Genomic DNA, 26,310 nt, shown 5'->3' with positions numbered 1-26,310 from the left:
GAAGTTTATACAGGTGATGACTTTTTAGAGGCCACGACACCCCAGAGATGCAAGACTTGATAACATCATTTCGAAAAAACGTGAGTGCAGCGTCACTTAGCGAGTTAATCTTTTATTTGAAAAAGACATTCATGACAGTCGCTTTAGAAATGTAGAAAATCGTGACATTGTCGAAAGACAGGAGCCGAGAGTTCCACAGAAGTGATATTTGGTAATTCACAAAGTCATCTTTGTCCAGTTGTTGTTCTGTTGTATAGTGAATTGGCGTTTAGAGCTTGGAGAAGGGAACCGTCTTGAGGCTCTTCTTTTCGATGGAGGCCTGAGCTGATTTCATCACATCTTGAGTTTGAAGCATGGTCATGTTCCAAGTGGCCTGAGGAGGGAGCAATAGGGAAGTGATTACTACTATAACTACTATATTATTATTACTACTTTATTACTATAGTACTATATTATTACTACTACTATATTATTACTACTATAGTACTATATTATTACTACTATAGTTACTACTATATTATTATTACTACTACTATATTATTATTACTACTACTATAGTACTATATTATTATTACTACTACTATATTATTATTACTACATTATTACTACTATATTACTACTATAGTACTATAGTACTATATTATTACTACTATAACTACTATATTATTACTACATTACTACTACTATATTATTACTACTATAGTACTATATTATTATTACTACATTATTACTACTATAACTACTATATTACTACTATAGTACTATATTATTACTACTATAACTACTATATTATTACTACTATAACTACTATATTATTACTACATTACTACTACTATAACTACTACTATAGTATTATTACTACTATAGTACTATATTATTACTACTATAACTACTATATTATTACTACTACAGTACTATATTATTATTACTACTACTATATTATTATTATTACTACTACTATATTACTACTATATTATTACTACTACTATAGTACTATATTATTACTACTATAACTACTATAGTACTATATTATTATTACTACTACTATATTATTACTACTATAACTACTATATTATTATTATTACTACTACTATATTATTACTACTACTATATTACTACTATATTATTACTACTACTATAGTACTATATTATTATTACTACTACTATATTATTACTATAACTACTATATTATTACTACTACTATAGTACTATATTATTACTACTACTATAGTACTATATTATTACTACTACTATATTATTACTACTACTATAGTACTATATTATTATTACTACTACTATATTGTTACTACTACTATAGTACTATATTATTACTATAACTACTATATTATTACTACTATATTATTATTACTACTACTATATTATTATTACTACTATAGTACTATATTATTACTACTATATTACTACTACTATAGTACTATATTATTACTACTATAGTACTATATTATTACTACTACTATGTTACTACTATAGTACTATATTATTACTACTATAATATTATTATTATTACTACTACTATATTATTACTACTATATTACTACTACTACTACATTATTACTACACTAGTACTATATTATTACTACTACTACTAGTACTATATTATTACTATTACTACTAGTACTATATTATTACTAGTACTACTATAGTACTATATTACTACTACTACTATAGTACTATAGTACTATATTATTACTACTATAACTACTATATTATTACTACATTACTACTACTATAACTACTACTATAGTATTATTACTACTATAGTACTATATTATTACTACTATAACTACTATATTATTACTACTACAGTACTATATTATTATTACTACTACTATATTATTACTACTACTATAGTACTATATTATTATTACTACTACTATATTATTATTACTACTATAGTACTATATTATTACTACTATATTACTACTACTATAATATTATTATTATTACTACTACTATATTATTACTACTATATTACTACTACTACTACATTATTACTACACTAGTACTATATTATTACTACTACTACTAGTACTATATTATTACTAGTACTACTATAGTACTATATTACTACTACTACTAGTACTATATTATTACTACTATATTATTACTACTAATAGTACTATATTATTACTACTACTATAGTACTATAGTACTATATTATTACTACTATAACTACTATATTATTACTACATTACTACTACTATAACTACTACTATAGTATTATTACTACTATAGTACTATATTATTACTACTACAGTACTATATTATTATTACTACTACTATATTATTACTACTATAACTACTATATTATTACTACTACTATATTACTACTATATTATTACTATAACTACTATATTATTACTACTACTATAGCACTATATTATTACTACTACTATATTATTACTACTATATTACTACTACTATAGTACTATATTATTATTACTACTACTATATTATTATTACTACTACTATAGTACTATATTATTACTACATTACTACTACTATATTATTACTACTATAGTACTATATTATTATTACTACTACTATATTATTACTATTTTATTACTACTACTACTACATTATTACTACACTAGTACTATATTATTACTACTACTACTAGTACTATATTATTACTATTACTACTAGTACTATATTATTACTAGTACTACTATAGTACTATATTACTACTACTACTAGTACTATATTATTACTACTACTATAGTACTATAGTACTATATTATTACTACTATAACTACTATATTATTACTACATTACTACTACTATAACTACTACTATAGTATTATTACTACTATAGTACTATATTATTATTACTACTACTATATTATTACTACTACTATAGTACTATATTATTATTACTACTACTATATTATTACTACTATATTACTATATTATTACTACTATAGTACTATATTATTACTACATTACTACTACTATATTATTACTACTATAGTACTATATTATTATTACTACTACTATATTATTACTACTACTATAGTACTATATTATTATTACTACTACTATATTATTACTACTATAACTACTATATTATTACTACTACTATATTACTACTATATTATTACTATATTATTACTATAACTACTATATTATTACTACTATATTATTACTACTACTATAGTACTATATTATTATTACTACTACTATATTATTACTACTATATTACTATATTATTACTACTATAGTACTATATTATTACTACATTACTACTACTATATTATTACTACTATAGTACTATATTATTATTACTACTACTATATTATTACTACTACTATAGTACTATATTATTATTACTACTACTATATTATTACTACTATAACTACTATATTATTAGTATAACTACTATATTATTACTACTATATTATTACTACTACTATAGTACTATATTATTATTACTACTACTATATTATTACTACTATATTACTATATTATTACTACTATAGTACTATATTATTACTACATTACTACTACTATATTATTACTACTATAGTACTATATTATTATTACTACTACTATATTATTACTACTACTATAGTACTATATTATTATTACTACTACTATATTATTACTACTATAACTACTATATTATTAGTATAACTACTATATTATTACTACTATATTATTACTACTACTATAGTACTATATTATTATTACTACTACTATATTATTATTACTACTATAGTACTATATTATTACTACTACTATATTATTACTACTATAGTACTATATTATTACTACATTACTACTACTATATTATTACTACTATAGTACTATATTATTATTACTACTACTATATTATTACTACTACTATAGTACTATATTATTATTACTACTACTATATTATTACTACTATAACTACTATATTATTAGTATAACTACTATATTATTACTACTATATTATTACTACTACTATAGTACTATATTATTATTACTACTACTATATTATTATTACTACTATAGTACTATATTATTACTACTACTATATTATTACTACTATATTACTATATTATTACTACTATAGTACTATATTATTACTACATTACTACTACTATATTATTACTACTATAGTACTATATTATTATTACTACTACTATATTATTACTATTTTATTACTACTACTACTACATTATTACTACACTAGTACTATATTATTACTACTACTACTAGTACTATATTATTACTATTACTACTAGTACTATATTATTACTAGTACTACTATAGTACTATATTACTACTACTACTAGTACTATATTATTACTACTACTATAGTACTATAGTACTATATTATTACTACTATAACTACTATATTATTACTACATTACTACTACTATAACTACTACTATAGTATTATTACTACTATAGTACTATATTATTATTACTACTACTATATTATTACTACTACTATAGTACTATATTATTATTACTACTACTATATTATTACTACTATATTACTATATTATTACTACTATAGTACTATATTATTACTACATTACTACTACTATATTATTACTACTATAGTACTATATTATTATTACTACTACTATATTATTACTACTACTATAGTACTATATTATTATTACTACTACTATATTATTACTACTATAACTACTATATTATTACTACTACTATATTACTACTATATTATTACTATATTATTACTATAACTACTATATTATTACTACTATATTATTACTACTACTATAGTACTATATTATTATTACTACTACTATATTATTACTACTATATTACTATATTATTACTACTATAGTACTATATTATTACTACATTACTACTATATTATTAGTATAACTACTATATTATTACTACTACTATAGTACTATATTATTATTACTACTACTATATTATTATTACTACTATAGTACTATATTATTACTACTACTATATTATTACTACTATATTACTATATTATTACTACTATAGTACTATATTATTACTACATTACTACTACTATATTATTACTACTATAGTACTATATTATTATTACTACTACTATATTATTACTACTACTATAGTACTATATTATTATTACTACTACTATATTATTACTACTATAACTACTATATTATTACTACTACTATATTACTACTATATTATTACTATATTATTACTATAACTACTATATTATTACTACTATATTATTACTACTACTATAGTACTATATTATTATTACTACTACTATATTATTACTACTATATTACTATATTATTACTACTATAGTACTATATTATTACTACATTACTACTACTATATTATTACTACTACAGTACTATATTATTATTACTAGTACTATATTATTACTACTATATTACTATATTACTACTAATACTACATTATTACTACACTATTACTATATTATTACTACTACTACTACTATATTATTACTATTACTATTACTACTACTACTATATTATTACTAGTACTATATTATTACTACTATATTACTATATTACTACTAATACTACATTATTACTACACTAGTACTATATTATTACTATTACTACTACTACTACTATATTATTATATTATTACTACTACTATATTATTACTACTAGTACTATATTATTACTACTATATTATTACTAGTACTACTATAGTACTATATTATTATTACTACTACTACTATATTATTACTAGTACTATATTATTACTACTACTACTATATTATTACTATTACTACTACTACTATATTATTACTACTACTATATTATTACTACTATATTATTACTAGTACTATATTACTACTACTACTATATTATTACTAGTACTATATTATTACTACTATATTACTATATTACTACTAATACTACATTATTACTACACTAGTACTATATTATTACTACTATATTATTACTAGTACTATATTACTACTACTACTATATTATTACTAGTACTATATTATTACTACTATATTACTATATTACTACTAATACTACATTATTACTACACTAGTACTATATTATTACTACTACTACTACTATATTATTACTAGTACTATATTATTACTACTACTACTACTACTATATTATTACTAGTACTACTACTACTATATTATTACTAGTACTATATTATTACTACTAATAGTACTATATTATTACTACTATATTACTATATTATTACTACTATAGTACTATATTATTACTACATTACTACTACTATATTATTACTACTATAGTACTATATTATTATTACTACTACTATATTATTACTACTACTATAGTACTATATTATTATTACTACTACTATATTATTACTACTATAACTACTATATTATTACTACTACTATATTACTACTATATTATTACTATATTATTACTATAACTACTATATTATTACTACTATATTATTACTACTACTATAGTACTATATTATTATTACTACTACTATATTATTACTACTATATTACTATATTATTACTACTATAGTACTATATTATTACTACATTACTACTACTATATTATTACTACTACAGTACTATATTATTATTACTAGTACTATATTATTACTACTATATTACTATATTACTACTAATACTACATTATTACTACACTATTACTATATTATTACTACTACTACTACTATATTATTACTATTACTATTACTACTACTACTATATTATTACTAGTACTATATTATTACTACTATATTACTATATTACTACTAATACTACATTATTACTACACTAGTACTATATTATTACTATTACTACTACTACTACTATATTATTATATTATTACTACTACTATATTATTACTACTAGTACTATATTATTACTACTATATTATTACTAGTACTACTATAGTACTATATTATTATTACTACTACTACTATATTATTACTAGTACTATATTATTACTACTACTACTATATTATTACTATTACTACTACTACTATATTATTACTACTACTATATTATTACTACTATATTATTACTAGTACTATATTACTACTACTACTATATTATTACTAGTACTATATTATTACTACTATATTACTATATTACTACTAATACTACATTATTACTACACTAGTACTATATTATTACTACTATATTATTACTAGTACTATATTACTACTACTACTATATTATTACTAGTACTATATTATTACTACTATATTACTATATTACTACTAATACTACATTATTACTACACTAGTACTATATTATTACTACTACTACTACTATATTATTACTAGTACTATATTATTACTACTACTACTACTACTATATTATTACTAGTACTACTACTACTATATTATTACTAGTACTATATTATTACTACTAATAGTACTATATTATTACTACTATATTACTATATTATTACTACTATAGTACTATATTATTACTACTACTACATTATTACTACTAGTACTATATTATTACTACTATATTACTATATTATTACTACTATAGTACTATATTATTACTACTAGTACTATATTATTACTACTATATTATTACTAGTACTACTATAGTACTATATTATTATTACTACTACTACTATATTATTACTAGTACTATATTATTACTACTACTACTATATTATTACTATTACTACTATAGTACTATATTATTACTATTACTACTACTACTATATTATTACTAGTACTATATCATTACTACTATATTATTACTATTACTACTACTACTATATTATTACTACTATATATGTGCATATGAAACCTATTGTTGGTTTTGCCATCCAGCATTGTCGCATTTCACCACAAGAGGGCACTGTTACATAACCTCACACAGATCCATGGGGTAAGAGTCAGTTTAAACCCATCTGCTCCTTTTAAAAAAACTGGGTAATTGGTACAAACTGAAAAGGCTGAGCCTTGTGTATTGTTCATAAATGTACTATGCGTATTGCGGTCTCTTACCATGTAGTCTAGACCGTCAGCAACACTGTGGTCTCGGGAGTAGATGAGGTTGACTTTGGTGCCCTGCACAGCTACAGGACTGCGTGCGGAGATCTCCCCTGCCATCTCCAGAGCTCCGGCCATCATCGCCTCCTTGTCTTCAAACACACGACTGCAGACGACAGAGCCGGATACGAAGAATTGATTTTCAAAATATCATTTCTACTGTTTAGGCAAAATGCTACATTAAAGACAAAACTAGATAGTGGCTTTCTACTTTTTTTAAAAAGGACTCTGGCTCACAGTCCTCAAGCAGCATCCAACAATATTTACTGAAAAATGACGGATGTTGTCGAACCTTTTCCGGATCTGCTTCCCTTTCTATCTGAATTTGTCTTTCTTATTCACCTCTTGAGTTTTAGCAATCACAAGTTACAGAAGTACAACTTTCAAATGCTTTCTGACCCTTCATTACATGGAACACACATCCAGTACACATACACACACCTTACCTGACCAAACCACTGTTCTTGGCCTCATCTGCATACATCTTCCTGGCGGTCAGTGCGAGCTCGTTCACCAGACTGAAAGACACGAGTTGTCCACATTACAACACCGCCGTGTACGTGCTTGCTTTGACCACACAAAGTCCATTTTGTGTAACATTACACTGGTGTTCATCCATCCACCCATCCAATATCCAAGCTGCTTATCCTAATTAGGGTTGTGGGGATGCTGGAGCCTGTCACTGGGCAGCAGGTGGGTAGACACCCTGGACAGGCCGTCAGTCCATCACACAGGACCCACACACACATATTCGCACCCGGAGAAGGACGACCCGGGGCGACCCCCAAGGATGGGCGACCACGCTAACCACTGCGCCACCGGTGTTCAATAACTCCAAATCCCACAGTTCCAACGGAGATGAAGCAGTTGCCATGGCAACCGCAGTGCATCACAAGCGCCGTACCACCAAACAAACAATAAAGTTGAACTTGGGTTTGAACTATTCGTGTTTTATCATTACGGTCACCCTGATACCAACACAGGACTCGAACCCGGATCGTTCCCAAATTGATTGACAGGTCTCTTAATACAAGGACTTAACACTTAACAACTAAATCTGAGTTTCAAATGTTTTCTGATTCGGTAAGAGGCTGGTTTCCATCGATAATGGTTGTAAAGATTGAAGTAAAACAGGATCATACTTTTTCAAGTTATGATCAACGGAAAGACACAAAAGTACCAACTAAAACTCTTCAGTTATGTATTTAAATACAGCTTAATGGTAAACTAAATCACAGGTTGGGCCTTCGGTAGACAGCACCGACTCCGCCAGCCAAATCTCTCTGGTATGTCGCTCCAAAACTAATGCTTGGTTGGTCTCAGTCTAGTCTAATCTAATCTAGGTCTCAGAACAGGATCCAAACTCTGTTTACCTGCGGCTCCCAATGACTTTGGGGAGTCTTTGGAGAGTTCCCACGTCTGCCGCCAGCCCAACATCCACCTCCTGAGAGGAGATTATGAAACACACAGACAGCAAGACTGTTGGCAAGAGCAAAACACCCCAACAACATGCCACACCCCTGAGCTCTAACGATAACCTCCCTTAGAGTTTGGTAGTATATTCACTGAAGCCCAAATGCTTTAAAATGGACGAGATGGGCTCAAACTAGAGATCAGGAATTTTCTCCCAGCCCAGAGAAACTTTGAGCTGACTACAGAGACAAGCCGAACTAGAAGCAGATGAGCAGTTCACCGTGCAACCATGTCTACATATCTACTGTGAGGGTTGTACGCTACTTCCAGATGAGAAGTGACATAGTTTTACCTTAACTTGAAACCACGCATCCTGGGTGCAGAGGCGAATGTCACAGGCCGTAATCAGGTCGACACCTGTCGTAAAATACAACAATCAACAGGGAACATTGCAGTTTGGCTCAGTTAAATCTATTCATTTACATTAGCTGACCAATTCCCACTATACACAATACCTCCGACATGTCACCTGAGTCTTGTTAGTAGCAGATGAGCCATCTTAGGGTTTTGCTTTTTGTCTTAGCCAGAGGCTGGAAACATCACTGAGCTATACCGGCTGATGGAAACTGAGTTTTTGGTTTCATTTTTATATTATTACATGAAATAGTGAAGGTCCAGGGCCTTCGCTTCATGTCAGCTAACCTGTCACACAGAGGAGGAAGTCTACCCTGTTCCCAGCCAGAATTTTAAAGCAAGATTATTGGGCTTAGGCCTGAATCTGCATGAGATATTTCAATCTGCTTAAACTACCAGGATAAACCTGATGACTGATTTAAAATAGCAGATTGTTGCACCAAATGGGCCGATATTTGACCGATACAAGAGTCATCAAGACAGAATGACGAATTGCTCACAGAGTTTCTTTGGCTTACAGACAGAATGCCAGGTTTTCATTTCACAGAATCACGGTAACTTACCTCCTCCAACACAGGCTCCGTGGACCGCCACCACTACAGGCTTTGGGCACTGCGGGAAAAAACAAACCAAAGAAAGAGTTGGTAGGAAGAGAGATCCATCCTTTCTTGTATCTTTGTCATGAAACTCATTTGCATGTGAGGAATAATGGGTGCTTAAAGCGACATTGGGTAATTTTTCCACTAATTTAGTGAACGAGATGTGACCATTTCTTCGGCAGAGGAAATACTGCTCGCTACGAGACGTGATTACAAAACAAACCAGGGGATTTTGGATGTTTTATCCTGCAACTCCAGCACCGACAAGCCATTGCAGAAGAAGAAGAAAAACCATCTAAAATCCCACATTCATGTTCATTATACCTCGTAGCGAGCGCCATTTCCTATGCCTGAAGAAATGATCACGTCTCCTTCACTGGTATCACCACAATACTGCCTGTGCTTGTCCCCACAGGCCATTTGAGGTGATTGCACTGGAATTAAGAGGTGTATTGAAGCACCAGAGGTCTCCATTTGCTCTATACATATACACTCCATATCTTAGCAAATTCATTTAAGAAATGACACAATGTCACTTTAAAATGGTGTCTTTACAGTTGTGCACAAGTGTAAACGCGGAAATAAGAAATGCCCGTGAGCCTGACCCTCTCGATAACAGAGAACGTCTCTTGGTACTTGGAGATGGTTTTTCTCAAGTTCCACGACGTTCTGGCGGTGTCGTCTCCCTCTGGCTGCAGTACGTCACTAGCCATGTCCATCAGGTCAATACCTTGACAAATGGTTTAAAACATGAAAAAATATATTACCCAAGGGGCAACTCCCCCCCCTCCCTTTTTGGGAAATCAAACATGGAATATTGTCAAGACTCAGCGGTTTCGGTTTTTACTGATTTTCACCGAAAATGCCCAGATTTTTTTCACCCAGATTTTAGGTTTCCACAGATCCAAAAGTTGGTCCTGTTCGTGTGAGGTTATGTAACAGCGCCCTCTTGTGGCGAAATTCGGCATGCTGCATGACTTTGAAAAATATAAACCGAAAACGCCGAGCCTTGAATATTGTTAAAGGTTGGTATCCAAAAATGATATCTAGGACCTTCAAGGATCGCAACCTGGCTAGACAACCTGTTCAGTTAGCTGCTGGAAAGCTACAGGGTGGGTCCAAACAATGCAACCCCTATGGTGAAATAGCGGCAATTACGCTGGCCTGATCAGATTCCATCGTTCTCTTTCTGACTGAATATCTCTGCGATAGTTCATACTAGAAACAAACGGAGCAGAATATAAGCTTTCAAAAGATGCCTGCCAACGCATGGTGAAGCATCTACCACTAACGCCACTAGATGGCACTGTGCCTTTTTTGGTCTCCCTAAAGTGAGCTCTATTTCAAGCAATGTACTTGTGGGCTTCTGGATTGTTTGCTATGTTCAAAATGGGTAAATATACTTAAAATGTTATTTAACTATAGAATATCGAAAGATTTACATTAACATGACTGTACAGAAGGACAACATGTATGTTTGCCGCTGATGCCAAAATTAGTTGATTCGACGTTCACAAATAACATCCAGCAAGTGAGAGGACTGTAAGCTAGCTAGCACTGTAAGCTAACATTCTGGAAGACATTGTAAGTCCCTTGTATATAGATGTATTTTGCTGTCTTTGTTCATTTTACCAAGATATATTTTTGTTATCATTTGATTGAGAGTATTTAATCCGCGTACATTTTTCGTTTGTGCAGTGTTGTATGGGGTCAATGGCATGCTGCCACATGTGCACCTTAATTAGCACAAGGAAAGAATAGAGTGCGTACATTGAGACAGACTGCACTACATATGCTTAAAATATTATAATTTCTATAGAACTTTCTATTGTAATTGGTCATTTTTATCCACTACTTCATCATTGCAGACAGTGATCTTGACCAATCAGACTAGTAATCTGTTTGTATGTTCCTGCCTGCAGCAAGATGACAAGCCAGCCAAAGAAATGTGTGGCAGACATTGCCATGTCGCTGAAGCATGAGCCTGTTGAGAAGAGCTGTGAGGACGAAAGCACCGACTACACAGAGTGCATCTGCATCTGCATCATACATCAAGGACAGTCTCCTAAAGACCTGTACTTTATTAATCCCACAACATAATAATAACAAATTAAACTAATATAGCACTTTTCTAACACTCAAAGTCGCTTTACAATAAACGCAGTGAAACAAAACAGATAAACATAACAGGGGTGGATGGGGAGGGGGGCTACAAGAGGGAGAAGCGGCAGCCACACACGATCCAAGTTTAGAGAAGCCATGAATGCATGAATACATGCCCTACGGCAAATTGCAAAGAATCTTTGAGCAGATTGTGTGAATTGCAAGACGCAAACTCGAGAGAACCATTTCACTGAGATATCCTTCACATCTGCTCATGACATGCTTCCTGACTCACGCTTCAACTTCACAGCCACGCTGCTTAATGACGAGATACCAGAACTCGGTGAAGATGGAACAGTCACTGTTGATCAGCCAAAGGCAGAGAACGCTATCATTATGTCACAGCACGTCCTACAGCATGTCTCTGGGGTACCAACACCTTTGGGTATAGCCACTGCCTACCACATATTTAATCAGACACGTAGTAAATCACTAATTATGCTGAACAACAGGCTGGGGCTTGGGATCAGTTATGAACGTCTGCAGCGTCAGCTGACAGCGCAGAGTGAGAAAGTCATGCAGCAGGTTGAAACTGATGGTGTTTACGTCCCAGAGATCATGACGAAAAACTGCAAGGTTCCCCATGCGTTTGCCATGGACAATCTGGACTGGAAGAAGAAGACACTAGAGGGTGGGAGTTTCAATGCCACCACTGCAATCACAATTGAAAACCAAGAGATCGAGGGTGCAGGAGGGTGCCAGACTCCCCACTTCCACTTCTGACAGAAGAAAGACTCTCTGATGTTGCTTGACCCATCTGCTCCCATGTGTCACATCTCTGCTCAAGACAAGCAGAGGTCCAGGTCACTTGAGCACATTGAGAAGCTAAAGAGTCTGGTGACTTCCACAGATAGTACAGTTGAAGACCTGTTATTTGTGTGGTGCCTAGCGAGAATGGTTATAACTTCACAGTGGTTGGATGCTCCTCCAGATGCAGAAGCAGGACTGTCTGGCTTTTCTGCCTTCTGTGCAGACCTCCACTCACATAGACAGACCAGCATCACTGGCTATTTTCCTCTCATCCCAGCATCTCAAACTGATCCTGCTGTCCTGAAAGAAGATATGAAACGGCTGGTCAAGACATCGCGGGCACTGGGAGACAAAGATACCATTTTCACTGGAGATCAGGCTATATATGAACTCGCAGTTGCCATCACAGACAAGCACAGAGATGAGTTCTGCAGCGTAGTCTTGCTGCTGGGGGCCTTTCACCAACCTCACAACTGCATGAAGGCTGTTTGCAAGACCATCAGGGATGTAGGTGCAGAGGATCTTCTTGTCACAGCTGGTCTGTGTCAGGAAGGGACTACCGAGAAGATGTTTGGTGAGAAGGCTGACTACTACCAAACCATACATGCCATCAGGATCCTCAGTGAGGCCATGTGGCGCCTGTACAGGGAAGCATTTGAGGGATGGGCAGCAGACAGAAACAGAACACCAGCGGTTCTGTTTCAAGACCTTTTCTGGTAAAAAAGGTCTCGAAGATGTTGTTTGTGAGACAAACAGCACTGCCACTCAAAAGTTAGAGATCATCCAGATGATACGTCCACAGTTATCAGTCCTATGAGAGCAGATGTTGCTTTTCCAGGAATCACTGAATGAGCAACCGACAGCAGTTTTCTGGTCAATCTTCCTAGAGACGTCAGACATTCTCCACAGATTTATCTACTACCAGCGGGAAGGTGACTCAGTAGGACATCTCTGTGAATCAGCACGAATGCTACCCTACCTCATTGCAACAGGCCACTACAAATATGGGCAGCAGTCTTTGGCTCTGTATTTGGCTGAGATGAAGAAACTGCCAGAAACAGCCCCCTGAAGCACTGATGGCTGCATTTGTTGGGAGGAGAGCAGATGGCAATCACAATGGTGTTTCTCCTGACATGCTTCTGGAGCAGACTTATAATGCAGATTCCAAATGCAACCAAATGCAGCAGGACCCACACTGCAACAACTGAGAGCAGTGACAGCAGCAGTGACACAGAAGACTAGAAAGCAAAATGACTAGAAAGCAAAAATTTACTCAAAATAGCTGCTATGACACTACCATGGATACCAGGATTTGTTGTAAATTGGACATTTATACTGTTTTCTAGTTCTGTCCAAGTGAAGGACTATTTTGTGTTCAACTTCTGTTAATTCTGTGTCATATCTGCTGATGGGCAATGTCGGTCTGTAGTTAATAAGCAAGAAGAGAGTATTAAAGTGACATAAATGTTTTGCCGCCAGGAATTTTGTTTCTTTCATTCTCAAAATAGGATATTTTTCATGAAAATAGACACAATGATTAGCACAAATAATAACAGGGTATTAATTTGGCAGTAACAGCTTAACATTTCAATTCCCAGATAAGTTTAACTCAGTTTTGTTTGACCTACAACACAGAATACCTTCAATTAAAGGGTGGCACGGAAACCGTGGCGGTGATTTGCAACCCCCCCCTTTTTTTTCCCCCTCCAATTGTACTTGGCCAATTACTCCACTCTTCACATCCAGCTTCCCACCCGCAGACACGGCCAATTGTGTCTGTAGAGACGCCCAACCAAGCCGGAGGTAACACACGGATTCGAACCACCGACCCCCGTGTTGGTAGGCAACGGAATAGACCGCTACGCTACCCGGGCGCCCAAAAAATGGCGATTTGCTATTTTTGCTGCCTGTAGCTTTGCAGTAGTTAGTTGACCTGGTTGTCCACCCAGGTTATGATCCTAGGAGGTCCTAGATATCATTTCTGGTGCACAACCTTTTACAACATTCCATCTCGGTAAAACCCGAACCCTGGGTATACATTTTTTTTTTTTAAGGCGAAGCATATTAAACTAAAAAAGGGTAACATTTTCTCCAGAAGATGTCATTGTTGGGTTCAAATGCAGTGAAATCGTATGAAGCTTGACAGAGGGTTTCACCGTGCCTGAATATATCCCCACTAATTCTTACAGGGAAATTGTTAAACTTTAACCTTACATGTCTCAAAAGTTATGAAGAGTATCGCTTGGAAAACATATATGGAACTTGAATGGTGGAAAGGTAAACTTTTTTTTTGGGGGGGGGGGGTTCCTCCCCAATTGTACCTGGCCAATCACCCCGCTCTCTTATCTACATAAGACCTATCATTCAGCCATGTTTCACTGCAGCCAATTACATCAAAACTACAGCCTACACTGGACAGAAAAAAGACTAATTCGTCATGATGTGTATTTAGGCTTCTAATATTTAGGTGTAGTAATGAATAGTTATTATTTGGGCACTTTAGTTGAATCAGTTCAATAACTTACAATTTAGCCTCTCATTTAAATTTAAGCACTGTTGTTCATAGCTTTCATTACTGCTTATGTCATCAAAACCCATACGAAGTCAGGTGGTGATGTAGTATCAAAATGACCCATGTAGGAATTGGAAGGTAGAAAAGCAACAATATTAACTCTGTGTTCCTGTGTTCCTCCCTCTTCTTGAAATATGTATTCACCACAGCCATTTCCATCTTTTTCGCAAAATCCACCACCATCTGTCCTTCAACATTTCTCTCCTTGACATCATACCTGCCCATCAACTCCTCATCACCTCTGTTCCCTTCACCAACATGTCCACTGAAGTCCGCTCCAATCACCACTCTCTCCTCCTTGGGTACCCTCTCCACCACTTCATCCAACTCACTCCAGCAATCTTCTTTCTCTTCCATCTCACACCCATTTTGCAGGGCATATATATGCGCTTATAACATTCAGCAATACACCTTCAATTTCCAGTTTCATACTCATCACTCTGTCTGACACTCTCTTCACCTCCAGCACACTCTTGACATACTCTTCCTACAGGATTACACCTACCCCATTTCTCCCCCCATTCGCACGATGGTAGAAGAGTTTGAACCCACCTCTGATGCTCTTGGCCTTACTCCCCTTCCACCTGGTCTCTTGCACACACAATATACACTCACCAGCCACTTTATTAGGCACACCTGTCCAACTGCTCGTTAACGCAAATTTCTAATCAGCCAATCACATGGCAGCAACTCAATGCATTTAGGCATGTAGACATGGTCAAGACGATCTGCTGCAGTTCAAACCGAGCATCAGAATGGGGAAGAAAGGTGATTTAAGTGACTTTGAACGTGGCATGGTTGTTGGTGCCAGACGGGCTGGTCTGAGTATTTCAGAAACTGCTGATCTACTGGGATTTTCACGCGCAACCATCTATAGGGTTTACAGAGAATGGTCCAAAAAAGAGAAAATATCCAGTGAGCGGCAGTTCTGTGGGCGAAAATGCCTTGTTGATGCCAGAGGTCAGAGGAGAATGGCCAGACTGGTTCGAGCTGATAGAGAGGCAACAGTAACTCAGATAACCACTCATTACAACCGAGGTATGCAGAAGAGCATCTCTGAACGCACAACACGTCGAACCTTGAGGCAGATGGGCTACAGCGGCAGAAGACCACACCGGGTGCCACTCCTGTCAGCTAAGAACAGGAAACTGAGGCTACAATTCGCACAGGCTCACCAAAATTGGACAATAGAAGATTGGAAAAACGTTGCCAGGTCTAATGAGTCTCGATTTCTGCTGCGACATTCGGATGGTAGGGTCGGAATTTGGTGAGTGTACCTACCTTTCTTCTTTCCATCATATCAGCCAGCTCTCGCCCTTTACCAGTCCTAGTGCCAACATTCAAAGTTCTGACTCTCACCTCCACACTCCTATCCTTCCTCCTCTCCCGCTGCCTCTGGACATGCCTTCCCCCTCTCCTTCTCCTTCACCCAACAGTATCATAGTTTCCACCGGCACCCTGCTGGCCAACAGTACCGGTGGTGGTCATTGTTAACCCGGGCCTCGACCGATCTGGTATGGAAAGGTTATTTATGATCCACATATTTGATTTGGCAAAGATTTGACACAGGATGCCCTTCCTGACGCAACCCTCCCCAATTATCCAGGCTTGGGACCGGCACTAAGAATGCACTGGAGCCTGTGCATCCTAAGTGAATTCATGAATTTAATGATTCAGTGAATTTAATGATTAAGGCAAAAAAAATTTAGATGGCACTTTAAAAGCTAGCACACTAAAAATAACCTGTAGAAACTGTGAAAGTAAAAAAATACCTGCGGTGAAGATCTTTCCTGCTCCAGAAACCACCACAACTCTGCATTCAGGGTCTCCTGCTATTTGGTTAAAGCAATCCACCATCTCACTGGGACAGAGAAAACAGTAGGGAGGGTTGGACACTTGGCTGTTTTTAAGACACCATCACTGGGACAATAAAATTGGACTCCGAAATAATTCTGTATAAATATTTCCAAGTCACAATATCTTTCTTCTGAATGTTTTTCAAAGGAGGCAACTCCTTAGCTAGCTTGACTGTTAAGACTTGTATACAAAGCCACCCTTCTGATAACTGCAATTGGACAACACCGACGACGTTATCTAAGGAGAATCCACAATAGGAATTTTAAAGAGAAAAATTAAGTGATCATTATTTGTGTATAATGCTGGGTGTTCAAGATGGGATCTGTACATTTAACCCCACCACGGTAGAATTAGCAACATTACTTGGTGCTTGATGATACTTACTATGTTTATATAGGATGGCTGGTATAGAGTCCATAAGTCTATATTGCTGCCTTAGAAATGTCTCCAGTATCATTTGGATCAATATGCAATATGAAACTTTCTAAGATGTCAATGTCTTAGCACCTGAAGTCAGCAGGGTTTGTAGCGCCGCATTATGTAATAACGCCGCATTATGTAATAATGTAATAAATTTTCACGTCATTATGTAATAACGCCACATTTCGTAATAACTTGCCGCATTTTGTAATAATATTCTTGAACGCAATATGTAATTAAGTTTGCCGCATTTTGTAATAAGTTGTTACATATTGCACCGGTTATTACAAAATGCGGATGTTACACTTTTTTATGAAGAAAATGTATTAATTTGGTGCATTATGTAATAAACCACCAACATTTATGTCTTGATTTGAAAAAAACATAACGTCAGAACAACATTGATTTTAAGCATTCTAGCATGACTCAACTAAGAATTAATTTTACAAACTAGTAAGATGTTTCATTAGTCAAAACTTATTAAAATATAACTGTTTACTATAATCATAGAGAATGTGTTTGAATGTTCAGAGACAAAAACTGCACTAAACGCGTGTTACAGACACAAACATTATCAGTGCACTGAAATGTCAGGAGACATACACACATCTGCATTATGTTATGCATATATACGTGATAGAAAGCAGACAAAAGACAGAAACAAATATGGAATAGAAAAACTTTATTCCAGTGCCATTTGTGTTAATGCAACATAGATGTCCTTTTCTATAGTGGTTAACAATAGTATAAACTGACTAAAAACAGCCTAAACAATCTTTCAAATCAAAATGAGATATTTCTAATCATGTTATTAAAATAAAAAAGAAGGCTAGCCACACTTGCCGATTAACAAAAAGATTTGCAATATTTCCAATATACAAGAAATTTACTTACGACTTGAAAAAAACCATCTTCTCTAGTAGCAACAGTAGAAATACCTTTTCCTTCAACATAAACTTCTCTTAAAACAACCATCACTTAGTAAGATTAAAGATAAACAGTCAGAAAATTATTGAACTAGGTACAACAGACACATACTGTTCAAGGTTAAATGTGATCTGTCACATTTGGAAGTTCCTCCTATCATTCTTTCCTTTATTCATTCACTATTTACATCATATCTCTCCTTCCTTCCCATACTATGGTTTCCAAAAAATGTCCTTGATTTTGAAATGTCCACAGCTTGTGTGCCTCAACAACACCCAGGCCCTCATCCACTTGCTATTTTTTCCAAATAGCTCCTTTAATCTCGCTGAGAGACCACTCCCATGTCCAGCTGATTTATATAGCTTCATAATACTAATGACACTGTCACTGTCATGTTCCAACTGAAGGCTTTCAGCTAAAGATTCCCTGATGTAGATTTGAGGAAGAAATCGTGATGCAAGGTCTTGCAAAAGTTTAGAAACCCTGTTGAATACACCCGAGCATTGACATGTCAGCATGTAGTGTCAACTGAATAACATATGCCAGCAATTCTGTCGGCAGGTTGGGCATGTCACAATTTCCATCATCATATAGAAGGGCATCATCATGGGGTATATCCAGGGGATCATGATGGTGTTCATCCAGAGCACAGTCATCTGGTTCATCCGTGAAATGGTGATGGTTTTCAACAAACGTAGCATCATGGCATTCATTCAGGGCATCATCATGGAGAACATCTGGTTCATCATCTTCTTGGTTTGATCCAATCTCATATCTTTGACATGTCCTTTCCCTCTCAGCTTCCACAATATTCTCAATGAATGAAGACACTGACCCCTCCACACTGAGATAATGTGCTCCATGCTCCTCTGCAATATGTCCAAGGACCAGCAATGGCAAGCTTTCTGAGTATGTGTTAGACTGAGATATAATAGAAAACGCATCAGTTCCCAGGGTGGAGATAATGAGAAATTGGACAATGAAAAATCTCAGCTGCCCTTTGTAGTGTGATGTGATCTCCGTAGGTCCCAAATTGTGACATGCTATCCAAGTATACATCCAAGTCATTTCCATCAACATAGTGAGACAAAGGTGTTCCATTTACGGTAAATGGATTAGACCTGAGATCTTCAACTATTTCATCCCTTAGGGTTGCTGCTGATCTGAATAATGCTAGTCCAGTTAGAGAATTTTAATTTTTCCTAATTGTTATACATATTATGAATGCAGATGAAGGACAATAATTTTGATGGTTTATTAAATTAATTAAACTGCATTATTTTTGCTGTTTCATATTTGTTTTTATCTTTTGTCTGCTGTCTAATCACATAATATTTGTTTAACATAATGCAGATGTGTGTATGTCTCCTGACATTTCAGTGCACTGACAATGTTTGTGTCTGTAACATGCAATTAGTGCAGTTTTTGTCTCTGAACATTCAAACACCTTCTCTATGATTATAATAAACAGTTATATTTGAATAAGTTTTGACTAATGAAACATCTTACTAGAAAAATTAATTCTTAGTTGAGTCATGCTAGAATGCTTAAAATTAATGTTGTTCTGACGTTATGTTTTTTTCAAATCAAGACATAAATTTTGGTGGTTTATTACATAATGCACCAAATTATTACATTTTGTTCATACAAAAGTGTAACATCCGCATTTTGTAATAACCGGTGCAATATGTAACAACTTATTACAAAATGCGGCAAACTTTATTACATACTGCGTTCAAGAATGTTATTACAAAATGCGGCAAGTTATTACGAAATGTGGCGTTATTACATAATGATGTGAAAATTTATTACATTATTACATAATGCGGCGTTATTACATAATGCGGCGCTACAGAGTTTATTCCTGCTTACACATTTATTCAGTGATGAAATTGATTCTGATTAAACCAGATGTACCCTGGGTAAGCAAGCATCATGCTCGGCTTAAAAATCCTTAAAGATGTGTAATAATTCATCTCTCCAAATTCACAAAATGATTGCATTATGAGCAGGGGAGCAGGAGAGCTGAATGCTGCCGACTGAAACAAAGGAAACAACTCATGTCGCCTCTCCCGTTCCACAGATTTCTACACACAGGAGCCGGCCGGCTGAGTTTTTGTTGTTGTTGGACGTCTGAGCCTCGAAAAGACTAGGCTAACATTCACAGTCCTCACAGAACTATGCAGCGAGATTGCAGTAAACTAACATCTAGTGAAGGTGTTCAAAAATGCAATGTCAGAAAACATGCTGGGTCTCCACTAGTTGATGCACTTGTTTTAGCTGCTTTGGTTTTTTTGTTGTTGTTAGTCACATAATTGAACGACAGGGTCAGGATTTAAAGATCTAGTCCAATGATTTTTGCAACGGTAGGAGGTGGCGGTGTGGACTGTGAGTTTGGATATGTAGATGGAGGATGTAGAATTAAGTTTTGAGTATGTTCCTGGGCGTTGTTGTCTTGATTTATGAGGATAATAGGGCAACAATACAATTTTAATTCATTTAGACAAACTTTATTGTTGAATATTAATTTTAGGATTCATTTTTTCAACTTCAGATGTGTCATTTGATTTATTATAACTGTTTTAGCGCCCCTTCTCTGAACACGGACAGTACTCAGCGGGTTGATTTCACAACTCTTTATCGATAGCTAGCTAGCAACTATTCAGAAACAGAACAACCGACAGACTGATGATGACAATTTGACTGTCCAATCAAGTCAGAGCATCACATGATGTAATTTATTACCATAAGCTGATTGGATTTCTGAAACGATTGAATTATGTTGACAATCAGGAGAGTTTCTCAAGGGGCTTTAGTCATAGTTTCACAACAACAGCAGTTTTAATATTTTGGGTAACTTCGCATTAACAAACCATCTGTTAAAAAAATACAGCCAAGATCGGATAACATGATTTTCATTAGACTAGCTTCTTAAATCAAACCACATGTGGCAAAAATCAAACCACATGTGGCAACTACTGTCTCCAGTCTCTGAACCGGGGTGCATGTACGTAACCTGCTCACATCTATTTCAGCATCTCTGACAGTGTCTCTTTTCCCACAGTCCAAAGACATGTAGGTCAGGTGAATCGACCATACTAAATTGTCCCTAGTTGTGAATGTGTGTGTGTGTGAGCCCTATGATGGCCTGGCGGCTTGTCTAGGGTGTCTCCCCGCTTCCTGCCCAGTGATTGCTGGGATAGGCTCCAGCATCCCGCGACCCCCATCGGGAAAAGCGGCTTGAATAACGGATGGATGGATGATATATTCTCTGCACCATTGCACTTTATCGCCTCTTATTTCACCTGTGTAAGTCAATCTTTGTGTATATAGTCACTGAGTTTTGTGCAGATGAAGATTTCATACTTATCTGTTGTGTTAACTTTTTGTCTACCCTGCTGTTTTGATTTTATGCTGTCTGATACAGCGCTGCTTGTTTTTTACTGTGTGCTGTAAGGTGTCCTTGAGTGCTCTGAAAGGTGCCCACAAATAAAATGTATTATTATTATTCTTATTGTTATTATCTTAAGATTGTAGTGTTGTTATTCTACACAGTACACAAACAGAGCCATGAAACCGGAGTCAAATTCCATGTATAAGTGCAAACCTACATGGCCAATAAACATGATTCTGATTCTGAACAAGGCGCCAAATCCCTACGAGTGCCCAGGGGTCCTGTTCTCAAGCCAACTCTATGCTGTGCTTAACCTGGAGGAAGCAGAAAGATTTCCCTTCCTGGATCTACAAATACTCATATGTGGTCGTACCTCCAGAAGGCCCTGTTCATGGCGTTTCGTTTCTCGGGGCGGTGCAGCTGGACATGTGTGATGGACTGGGCTGGGTGAGTGATGGACAGAGTGGTAAAGGGAGGGGTAGCACCTCCCACTGAAGACATGGCTCTGACTGAACTCAGGCCAAACCACAGACCTGAGCCTGAGAGAGAGGGAGAGAGAGAGAGATTAGAAGACTAAAATAGTGGATGGTAGATTAATCACACCGCCAACATCCTTCAACTCGAGGAGAAATGGTCACGAGAAAGTTACCTTGAAATAAATTAGAGCAACGCAACAGCGGCAAGCACCAATATTCCTGGATCCCTCACTTTTTAAACCACCGATAACATGGGATGAAATTAAGAGGAGAGAGGGGGACAGGGAGAAATAGAGACAGAAACGAGGGGCATGCGATTAAGGAATGAACTGGAGTCTCCTTGTGTTCAGAAAACTGAGGAACTTCCACAGCACTTGCATTATCTTGCTAGGAGTTTACTAGGAGTAACTTCTCATACTAGGAGTTACTATCTTACTAGGAGTTACTATCTTACTAGGAGTAACTTCTCATACTAGGAGTTACTTCTTACTAGGAGTTATTATCTTACTAGGAGTAACTTCTCATACTAGGAGTTACTATCTTACTAGGAGTTACTATCTTACTAGGAGTAACTTCTCATACTAGGAGTTACTTCTTACTAGGAGTTACTAGAAGTAGCTTCTCACATTCGCTCCAACATATGCTGTTAGTTGATGCTTTTATCCAAAGTGCCTCAAACGACTGTGGAGTCCTGGCCTGTAGATGGTGTAGACTGAGTCCTGACCTGACATGTTAGCTCTTCCGTGTTGTGCCATCCTCTTGGCCAGCGTCTGTTTGGTTTCTTGATGTACAAGTCATGGCAGTCCTCCTAGCACTTAACAGTGTACACCAGTGGTGGCTAACCATGGGCCATGGAAAGCCATGTGTATACAGGTTTTCATTCCAAGCCGACTCCACACCAGGTGATTTCACTGATACAATCTTCCTTTTTGGTTGAAGGGTTGCTAATCAGTGAAATCACTTGGTGTGGAGTACGGCTGGAATGAAAACCTGCATACACATGGCTCTCCATGGCACATGGTTAGCCACCCCTGGCATACACTATATTGCTCTGTTTGTGCTGGGGGACCTGATCCTTGGGGTGGACCAACTTCTGGCACAGCATGTTTTGGGGTTTGAAACCAACTGAGACAGTGTTTGGGAAATAGGCGTCTCAGCTGTTCTGACACTCCTGCCACATACAGAATCACCACTGGTTTACACTTAGACAGCTGGTGTCCTTCTCCTCTCTTCAATCGGCTGGTGCACTGTTGGGCATTTTCCTGGCTTACACAAACGCCCAGTTAGGATAACCACACTTAACCAGGGCCTGTTTAATGTGGGGTTTCTCCCCTTCCCCGGCCGCTGCGTTGGGGGGACGTTGTCAGCTCGGTGGTCCAGCATCCTGATGACTCCTAGTTTGTGCTCCAGTGGATAATGAGTCAACCCTTAAGTACTGATCAGTATGTGTTGGTTTATTGTAAACATCAACAATCAAATGTCCCCCATCACCAACTGCAGTTTCACAGTGTAAGAAGGCTAACCTGTCATTTTTCACATCCTCCCTGGTGAACTTGATGTGGTGTCCACAGAGTTAATGTGGTGGTGAAATGTGGCGTGTCCTTAGATATCACTTTAACCCAGGCGTCGTCCACAAATCTGAACCAGTGGCTAAGTGGTGTCCCTGAATAGGACATCAGAGCTTCTTTTCCACTTCCTCTATATCCAAGGGCGGCACAGTGGCGCTGTCACCTCACAGCAAGAAGGTCCCGGGTTCGAACCCCGGGGTTGTCCAACTTTGGGGGTCATCTCAGGTCGTCCTCTGTGTGGAGTTTGTATGTTCTCCCTGTGTCTGTGATGGGTTTTCTCCGGGTGCTCCGGTTTCCCCCACCGTCATAAAGACATGCACGTTAGGGTTAAAACCCCTGCCTGTGCCCCTGACCGAGGTATGGCAAGACGAACCGGAGCTGGTCCCCGAGTGCTGCCCAGTGGCCGACCACTGCTCCTAGCTACACAGCTAGGATGGGTTACATGCAGAGCATAATTTCCCTGCGGGGATCAATAGAGTATAACAAAATAAAATAAAATAAAGGGTGGGGATACCTGCAGTCAGTTGAGACTGAAACGTTTCTCTCAATAAACGTGTCCAGATGAACTGAGGCAACTTTCTGTGAGACACATTTATACGAACATCCGGACAGACGATCGAGCCTCACAAGAACTACATTGGAGCTGGGCACCATATTGACATCTATACTGGAACCATATGAGACCAAATGTGATGTAGGAGGTCGTTCTGGTAATACTATAACTTAAAACGTCATCCCGTGGTCTTAAAGGCTGCATTACAGAAAGGTGAGACAATTTTCCGAACTTGTTCTACTGAGTGAAATGAACAATGTCTGTCTACCTGTCTGTCTGTCTGTCTGTCTACCTGTCTGTCTGTCTAGCTGGCTGTCTGTCTGTGTCTGTCTAGCTGTCTGTCTGTTTACCCGTCTGTCTACCTGTCTGTCTGTCTGTCTGTCTACCTGTCTGTCTGTGTCTACCTGTCTGACTGTCTACCTGTCTGTCTGTCTAGCTGTATGTCTGTCTGTCTGTCTAGCTGTATGTCTGTCTGTCTACCTGTCTGTCTGTCTGTCTGTCTGTCTACGTGTCTACCTGTCTGACTGTCTACCTGTCTGTCTGTGTACGTGTCTACCTGTCTGTCTGTCTATCTGTCTAACTGTCTACCTGTCTGTCTGTCTACGTGTCTACCTGTCTGTCTACCTACCTGTCTGTCTGTTTGTCTACCTGTCTGTCTGACTGTCTACCTGTCTGTCTGTCTACCTGTCCGTCTGTCTATGCTTGGTCATCACACCCACATTACTAATGACCATTTATCAACACGGTATGCTAATAGCAACAGTCATCCCCCAAGTGTCGTCACAAAATCGACCTGGAGGACTTCAGTCAAAAAGTGTGGCGATACGTGAGTTTGTCAGTAACGACCAGCTTTAAGTGAATCACATAATTAAACACACTGTTGCGCATCCAGCTGATTAACAAGACACATGCAGACGCAAGACGCGCTGGAGTCCCGCAGGTGACCCTTCACCCATATAGCCCAGCCACAGCGTGGCCCCTAACCTAGTTAACCCGCTCGACAGGACGACACCAAAATAAAAACAGGTACGCGAGTCGGAAAGATAAAGAAAAGACATTTTAGTGCACGAAGCCGACACTTACTTCTGGCGAGAGCCGACCTGACGGCGAAGGACAGCATCGCCCCCGGGACCAGGAGCTGCTCCGCCCGTCCAGGTTCAAAGCGTAGCTGCGGTCGAACGGTGACGTCACCGCGTCCCG

The 26,310-nt window shown here is 36.1% G+C and overlaps 1 protein-coding gene across 1 annotated transcript; it reads right to left on the bottom strand.

Moving 5' to 3' along the window:
* Nucleotides 1-96: 96 nt before the first annotated feature.
* Nucleotides 97-26,310, bottom strand: ech1 (enoyl CoA hydratase 1, peroxisomal). Its single transcript, XM_056283295.1, has 10 exons — nt 26,194-26,310; nt 22,887-23,052; nt 17,688-17,776; nt 11,036-11,160; nt 10,395-10,443; nt 9,770-9,834; nt 9,378-9,448; nt 8,451-8,522; nt 7,960-8,110; nt 97-373 (listed from the first exon to the last, which is right to left on the bottom strand). The coding sequence occupies exons 1-10, from the start codon at nt 26,228-26,230 to the stop codon at nt 269-271; spliced, it is 930 nt and encodes a 309-aa protein (XP_056139270.1). The 5' UTR covers nt 26,231-26,310; the 3' UTR covers nt 97-268.

Source organism: Lampris incognitus, chromosome 7 (genome assembly GCF_029633865.1).
Source record: "Lampris incognitus isolate fLamInc1 chromosome 7, fLamInc1.hap2, whole genome shotgun sequence".
NCBI classification, from domain to species: domain Eukaryota; kingdom Metazoa; phylum Chordata; class Actinopteri; order Lampriformes; family Lampridae; genus Lampris; species Lampris incognitus.
This window is presented reverse-complemented; position numbering and strand designations above follow the sequence as displayed.

What these genes read in the sequence shown, in the direction of transcription:
- ech1 (XM_056283295.1), bottom strand. Translation starts at nt 26,230, where the DNA reads ATGCTGTCCTTCGCCGTCAGGTCGGCTCTCGCCAGAA. An exon ending in CGTTCTCTGTTATCGAGAGG is followed by an intron (nt 10,444 to 11,035) that starts GTCAGGCTCACG and finishes TTTTTCCCGCAG; the next exon opens with TGCCCAAAGCCTGTAGTGGT. An exon ending in ATGCGTGGTTTCAAGTTAAG is followed by an intron (nt 9,449 to 9,769) that starts GTAAAACTATGT and finishes ATCTCCTCTCAG; the next exon opens with GAGGTGGATGTTGGGCTGGC.